Source organism: Rhinolophus ferrumequinum, chromosome 5 (assembly GCF_004115265.2).
Source record: "Rhinolophus ferrumequinum isolate MPI-CBG mRhiFer1 chromosome 5, mRhiFer1_v1.p, whole genome shotgun sequence".
In the NCBI taxonomy this organism is placed as follows: Eukaryota; Metazoa; Chordata; class Mammalia; order Chiroptera; family Rhinolophidae; genus Rhinolophus; species Rhinolophus ferrumequinum.
This window is the reverse complement of record NC_046288.1, coordinates 87,601,391-87,608,956: the sequence shown is the minus strand read 5'-3', so window position 1 is coordinate 87,608,956 and position 7,566 is coordinate 87,601,391. Positions and strand designations below refer to the sequence as shown.

Genomic DNA, 7,566 nt, shown 5'->3' with positions numbered 1-7,566 from the left:
CTGAAAATACAACCTTGCTGGACAATCAGCTCTAATGCATCTTTTGGGGCAAAAATTAATATAAAACCCAGTCTTATTTTACTATAAGACTGGGTATAATGTAATATAATATAATATAATATAAATAATACAGTACTGGGTCTTATATTAACTTTTGCTCCAAAAGACACATTAGAGCTGATTGTCTGGCTAGGTCTTATTTTTGGGGAAACACGGTATACGTGGTGGTCCCAACATAGTGACTTTGCAGTTTGTTGTTGCCTCTTATTTAGGCGTGTCCTGCTGGTTTTCCTGTGTGTTCGGTGCGTTTTGATTGTGAGCTCATGGTGGGAATTTTTTGAGTCCTGAGTTCACAGTGGGGTCTCCAGGGAGGATTTGCGCTCATTTTCTTTCGGCACCTCAGGGCATTACCAGCCCAGGAATTTTTTTAAAACTTTTTTAACTAGGATTTTTCAGATCGCATGTCCATGTGAGCGAGGGGTTATACTCAGGAATTTTCAAAGACAATTTGTTTCTTCTCTATGCAGAGCCAAGTGCAAGAAAGGCCTGTGTCTGGGGCGTGACCCCTGTTTGGGGGAGACCCTCCTCTCAGGGTGGATGGGTGTGTGGCCTGTGTCTGCTCACTCTTTCCTTGCCCAGTGCCCATCCAGGAAATGCCACTGTCAGGAAATAGTCTTTATTCAAGTGCATAGATCAGTAAGGTAACAATGCTAGGTGAGGTGTCCCAGCCTGCCCCCCTTTACTTATCTCTTGCACGTCACCTGCTTGGATGCCTAGAGCAGCAAACACTGGTGGCAGTCTTGCCCCAAGGAGCAAGTATGGCTGCCAGGCTCCTGTGCCAGCGGCTGCCTGGGCACCAGGTCCGAGCTGTTTCACAGCATGTGGGGTTCGGGCTCCTGGCCTGGGGCACCCTGCTCTCCTGCAGTGCACCTGCCTGGGCATTGAGTACACACCGTTCCCATGGAAGACAGCGGCTGCACGCGGTAGACATCCCGGATGTGACTCAATGCAGACTCGTGAGCCTCCACCAGAGGGAGCCTACCTCTGACGTGGGGCCCCCGGCAGCACTTGCAGAAAGGAGGTGCCTGTTCACCGCGTCCCCTCCGGCCCAGGCAGTCTGTGTGAAGGGACCAGTCAGCAGGGGAGCTCAGACACTGCCGGCTTGGCCCACTTTCTGTGTGGCCCCGACCCAGCTGCCATGGAGCTGAGGGGCTCACACACAGTTGTCAGGGACGCACTCTGCCTCCTCTTCCAGCTCAGGGCAGGGCGCCCCGTGGTTGGCAGGCTGCACACGGACATAGCGGGTCCTGCTCTTGGCTCCCAGCTTCCCGCAGGGACCTGTGCACAGCCCCCAGGAGGACCACAGGGAGACCTCGCAGTCCAGCGGCGTTTCTGGAACTGGAGCAAGCACAAGGGAGACCGTGAATGAAGCGCGTGGAGGAGGAGTGAGGGAAGAAGGGGGCCCACGGTGGTTCGGAGTGCGTGCGGAGGAAACTCTTGCCTTTCCCAGCACAGTTCAGAGTCAGCTGCGAGAAGATGCCACCAAACGCACCTCCTAAGAAACCACGACTTGACTTAATATTTCTATGCTGAGCCAGATGCTGTGCTCAAGTGTCCACTGTCTGGGGCTTTGGGGACCAACTCTGGCATCGTGATGGCAGGAACTCCTGGGGGACTTTTAGCTGTGTTCACGTTCCTCGGGGTGAGAGTGGGGACCGCTCCTGTGGTGAAACGTGCTGTGGGGGCACAAACTGAGGGTCTAGACCTCCTGCTACGAATCCAATCACTGACGTGTCGGAGCTGACCACGGAGGGAGTACGGCCCCCACGCTCGCCAGCACCTGGCACACCGGCCCCCCCCCCCGTGGGCAGGGCCACCTCCATGAACACTCCCACCATGCCCTTTGTTGGGGAAGGGACAGAGGGATCCACTTAGTGAAGTGTTCTTCCTGTCAGCTGTGACATGGGCCGCGTGGGCTCACCTCTGACGGGGCCTGGGGCCTCCTCCACACCTCACTACTGGGCTGTGGGCGTGTGAAACACTTTTGCTTACAAATGTTGGGCAAGAATTTAGTCTTCAGTTTAGACATCAAATCTCTCAGAATTCGTGTCGTCCTCACCAAGTGCTCTGAACCCCAGGACCTGTGTCATCTTGTACTGAAGCTCTGACCCCGAGAATCCCCATGCTCTTGTACTGAATGCTTTGATCCCCAGGACCCCGTCATCTTGTACCAAGCCCTCCTACCCCATTTTGAAGTTGTCAGAGATTCATGTGACCTTGTGAGCACGGCACCCTGGGCCATCTGAGCACAGTAGCCTTGGCGTGAGTTAGGATGCCCTTCCTAGCACCCCTGGTGGCTTCGGTGGCCTGGCCTGGCAGTGGGTTCATCACACCCAAGAGCCTAGCTCACAGTTGGGGACCTCAGTTGCAAGTACGGGCTGCTACAAGGGTGTGTCATCAGGGTGAACGATGTGGTCCGGGCCCTGGACCGTTCCCCCTCATGGGGTCACATGTGGGCGACAAGCTTGGCCTCAGGAGAGTGCTGGCTGTCACAGTGCTGTCACTGCCCCCCCCCCCCCCCGCAGACAGTCCCTCCTGGCTGTGTCTGGCCTCTGAGTGCCGCTGTTTCCACGGGGTGGACACTCACTTTCCCAGCTCTTCTAAGGGCGAGAGGGAGGAGCCTGGTGCAGGGACTCGGGACCACGAAGGCTGAGCCACGCCCCGTGTGACAAACCTGAGTGCTGCTCTGCCCCCTGCGCCAGTGCTGGACATGGCAGCTCCCGTGAGCCTGAGTGCTTGGCCCCAGGGTCACAACTGTTGGGGGCAAGAAACGAGGTGTGAGCCCAGCAGTGGGGCGGGAACCGTGTACCTGAGAGGCTGTCCATGATCTCATTGCCCCTGCTTGCCAGGTCCAGGGAGGGTGGAACGAAGGCCCGGGGGCTCTGCCGGAGCCGCACCAGGGTCACCCTGGCGATGGGGGGCAGGGCCTTCAGCCGCGGGTAGTAGAAGGAGTTGGCCGGGTGGCTGGGAGAGGAGGACGTTATCTGGGGGAAGATGGGGCGATGTCAGCAGGGGCCGAGAACCCAGAGCCCACCTACTTCTGCCGTGTGGCCCCAGATGGGAGCCAGTGCGGGGTCCAGCGGGGCAGTGCAGAAAACACCCCAACCTGGGCCTCCTCTGGGCAACATAGCCCAGGGTGGCCTCCGTGGCTTATTGGGGAGCAGGGCTTATGGCCTGGGGAACAGACGGGAAGGCCTGGTCTCCAGGGCCCTCCTCTCTCCCCCCTCCTTCAGTGCAGCAGGCTCCCCTGGGGCAGGGCTGTCCCTAAACAAGGGACAAAGCTGGGCAACAGGAGCATCCCTGAGTGGCCAGTGCTGTCACCCCTCCCCGAGGGCTTTCATCTTCTTACCTCTGTCACCGTGTCCTGCGGGATGGTCGCAAAGTTGGGGGAAGAGAAGGTGAAGCCACTGTCTGTCCCGGCGTCATGTGGGTAAAGGTCCACGGTGACCTGCTCCCTCCATTGGTCCCCGTCACACAGATCCAGACTGTCAACGCCCACAAACCAGTCGGGGCTGGGGACGATGCGGACCACAAAGGACACCTGGGGGACAGGTTCTCAGTGAGGCGGCCACCGCGGCGCATGCCCCTGCCCTCCCTCCGGCCACCACCACTCACGAGCGAGTGCCTGGCGTGGACCTCAAGCTCCGCGGAGGTCTGGCCCGTGCCGCTGGGCACAGCGGGCGCCGAGAACACCTCGTGCACACTCTGCAGCTGCTCCCCGGCCGCCTGCAGCTCCCTCATCAGGACCCAGGCCTCGCCGCGCTCAGCGAAGTCCCTCAGCCCGTGGCTGGCGTACTGCCTCTCCCTCCACATGCTGTAGTCAGAGCTGTGCGCTGCCCCTGCAGGGCCCCGGCGTGAGCAGTGCCCTCGGCACCAGACCCCCTACCTGCCACTATGTGGACGTCCTGCAGCCTCAGGCTGCCCGGGCGCCTCCCCATGGCTGGCTGTCCTGCCCCACCCGTCCCCAGAGCCCAAGCCATCACTGGCCGGCATGCAGCAGGCTCTCAGCAAATTTTTCCTGAATGAAGTGAACGGGATGAGAGTGCCCTCCAAACTGTGAAGTGCAGTGCAGCTGTTGGGTGACTGTCCCCTGCAGGGCAGGGGGTGGGGGGACGGGCTGCACTCACCCAGTAGGGAAGACCACTGTGCAGGGGGCCGGAACAGAGGGTACTGCTTGGGGAAGGCCGTCTGGCTCCACTTGCCCGTGAAGCTGAGGCTGTACTTGGCCAGGGACCGGGCTGTGCACACAGGGTCTCCCCCCAGCGGCTGGCCAGCCACAGAGCCAAGTGTGGCCAGGAGGAGAGCCCAGAGGGCCCTGCCCTGGGCAGCGGCCAGGGTTGGGGCTTCCATCACCTAGGAGAGGAGGGAGAGCACCACAGCTGGCTCTGATGGTCCCCAGCCACCGGATAGGGACCAAGGGGACAGCCACTGAATATTCTCAGTGCTCCTCTTCTGGGCTCAGGCGTGGCCTCACCATTCCCTCGTTTGGGGGAAGCAAAGCCAGGCAGGTTACAGCTGGGTCCACAGGCATGTCTGTGGGAACCCAAGGTGCCTCGCAGGCATGCAGCACTGGCACCGCCAGCTTGCAGCCCGGCTGTCTGGGCTGCGGCGTCCCTGGTTACTCGTGCTGGCGCTACCCTCTGAGGGGACCGGGACACTGGAGGGTGAGTTGCGCCCAGGACTCCACAGCCCACTCGGGCTTCCCTCTGCGGCGCTGCAGGTTCTGGGGGGACAGGCACACCCCGGGTACTCACGCAGCAGGAGCAGCAGCAGGCAGGCGTCTGGGCTGTGGCGGCCGTCCCAGCAGGAGCCTGGAGCTCCTTTATCCCAAGGCTGGCACCGGGTGGCCAGTGAGGCCCAGGTCCCCAGCACTGCGGTAGCGCACCACAGACAGAGCGCTGGAGAGGGAGTCCTCAGTGCCCTGGAGCTGCCCGTCCTCACTGACGCGGAGCAGAGGCTTCTCCAGCGCTGAGGTCACTCTCCTCCCTGGGGCGGGTGCCTGCCACTTGCCGCACCCCTTCCTTTGTCTTCCCCTCCAGCCCTCCCCTCCTCCTCTCTCCCTCCTGCTGTCTGCTTTCCCATCAAGCCCTTCCTAGTGTCTCCCTGGAGGTGGTGCCACAGCCAGCGGCTGGGAGAGCAGCATGGGCAGCCAGCGTGTCACCGCCTGACGTTAGTGCCAGCGGTGGAGCGAGCTGGGGAGTGGGGCCTTGGGGCGCTGGGGCTCTGCGAACACAGCTGCCTCCTCCCGTCACAGCTGCACAGGCCACACTGGTGGCCTCTGGGGGGCGGGGACAGCCTCAGGGACAGTGCCCGGCCTCAGGGCCTGGCAGCACTAGGACGGGACAGATTGTGAGGTTTCTCTGCTGGCCGTCAGGAAAATATTTCTAGAAACAGAGTCCTGAGGTCAGGGCTCAGGATGGTCCTGCTCCTGGGAACCACCCGGGGGCTTTACGCTGAAACAAAGCGAGCTGATGGCTGGAGCCATGTTAATGTTTCACGTGTTCAGAGACAGAATACACAGACTCAGCAGAAGTAGACGCAAACAAGACGAGTGACCTCCCAGCACTGAAGTGACAGGAGCTCAGAGCAGAGGTCATGAGCACCCCACAGGTCCTCAGGCTGGGCGGGGACAGTCCCCTGTCAGGCCCTCACACTCAAAGAGCTTGTGTGTGCGTTACGCAGAGGCGTTCAGAATGCTCAACTCACTTAAAAATAGCAAGTAAACCTCCTACACATTAACAGAAGGAGAATGTTTTATGTAAAGCAGCTCCATGTTTCAAAAAGCAAAGCTTTGTGAGGAAAGTGCCTGTCTTGCTGGGCCGCTCCCGCGCCTGCCCGCCCGCCCCTCTGATAGACAGGCATGCTGTGCTGGTGCCCTCTGTGGGCGCTCGCGGGCACGGCCTCGTGGACCCGTGTGGACCCACCCACACACTCAGGGAGCGTGGGTAGACGGCCCATGGCGTCTTCCAGCTCTTCTCTCTGCTCCTCCTTGGAGAAGTGGCCCCTCCTGGGTTTGAGGACAGGAGTAGGACAAGGCCTGGGGCATCTTCTCAGGCTCGCCTGCTACCCTGAGGTTCTCTCAGGCACCATGCAGTCCTCGCCTGCTGTCTAGCGCTGGTGACGGCTCAGGGCTCACCCCATTTTACAAGAGGCCCAGGACGGTTGAAATGCAGCCCAGTGTCATCAGGGAGGGCTCCCCCTGGGACGTGTGGCTAGTGAGGACCAGAGGCCAGGAGATGTCTGTCTGGGCAAGGCCAGGCCTGGTCCACAAAGGGCCCGGGAGGCACTTCCTTTCGGGGTGGAGCGCCCCCCTCAAGATCGTTCCTGAGGGTGTTCATGTGGCACAGAAAGGGGCCCCATTCTTTGCCATGCTCAGAGAGGAGCACAGAGGTCCAGAGACAGCTGACCTGTGGCCACTTGGTCTGAGCTTGTCCTCGTCAGGGAGCCCGGCCAGTAGGGAGTCCTGGACTCTGCTGCACACGGCCTCCTGCTGCGGGTTAAGCGAATCAGTGATAAGGAAACACCGCAAGGTGACTCCTTCCAGGCAGGGGCTCTGCCATGGTGGGCACCCACCCACCTGACCGTGGTGAACTCATCCGTTTGTTAACACTTGTCCAGCACCTCTGGGGCTGAGCGCTGCAGACACGGAAGTGCCCTCACAGACAGAGCCGTGCTCTCCCAGGCTGTGGAGGAGGGGCTGGGGCACGGCACGTTTTGTACGTTGAATCTGTTATTCAGTGAGCGCTTGCTTAACTGGTTGGCACTAATGCCGGGGTCCCTTCCTGTAAGTCACTCTGTGGTCAGTCACCCTGAGGTAGTTGTAGGGGAACAAGCCTCAGGAGTGAGACTGCAGGCCAGGCCTCTGCACCCCCTGCTCCCTGTCTGCACCCCACATCTGCACCCCCTGCTCCCTGTCTGCACCCCCTGCCCCCTGTCTGCACCCCTCCATCTGTACCCCCTGCTCCCTGTCTGCACCCCTCTATTTGTACCCCCACGCTCCCTGTCTGCACCCCACATCTGCACCCCCTGCTCCCTGTCTGCACCCCACATCTGCACCCCCTGCTCCCTGTCTGCACCCCCTGCCCCCTGTCTGCACCCCTCCATCTGCACCCCCTGCTCCCTGTCTGCCCCCCCTGCCCCCACCCAGTGACTAACAGCTGCAGTGGGCATACCCTCACCCCCTGACCTCTGACCCCGCAAGTCAGTGTTAGCACAGGATGAGCCCTACATTTGCAACTTGAAGAGGTGTTTTTAACCCCAGCGTGGGCTTTGGGCAGCTGTGAAGTCCTTCCTGACTGGAGGTGGGGTTTCTAAGAATCTGAGTTGAAGCTGCTGAGGACAGGCCTGGCATGTAGGATGTGGCTCTGCCATGGAACTCAGAACCCAGGCTGTCCGGGGTGCTGGGCTTCCAGCTGGAAGGGGAAGGCCTTGGTCCCTCTCCATTTGGGTTCTGGCCCAGGGCCCTCCAGGCCGGGTGTAACAAGGGCTCCTTCAGGCGCTCCCTGG

At 60.6% G+C, this 7,566-nt stretch overlaps 1 protein-coding gene across 1 annotated transcript; it reads right to left on the bottom strand.

The window, feature by feature from the left end:
- Positions 1-667: 667 nt before the first annotated feature.
- On the bottom strand, positions 668-5,110 carry LOC117021918 (spondin-2). The gene is made up of 6 exons (XM_033105309.1): positions 4,815-5,110; positions 4,188-4,413; positions 3,676-3,899; positions 3,410-3,601; positions 2,870-3,044; positions 668-1,398 (listed from the first exon to the last, which is right to left on the bottom strand). Exons 2-6 carry the CDS (start codon positions 4,408-4,410, stop codon positions 1,214-1,216), a joined length of 999 nt encoding a protein of 332 aa, XP_032961200.1. The 5' UTR covers positions 4,411-4,413; positions 4,815-5,110; the 3' UTR covers positions 668-1,213.
- Positions 5,111-7,566: the final 2,456 nt, after the last annotated feature.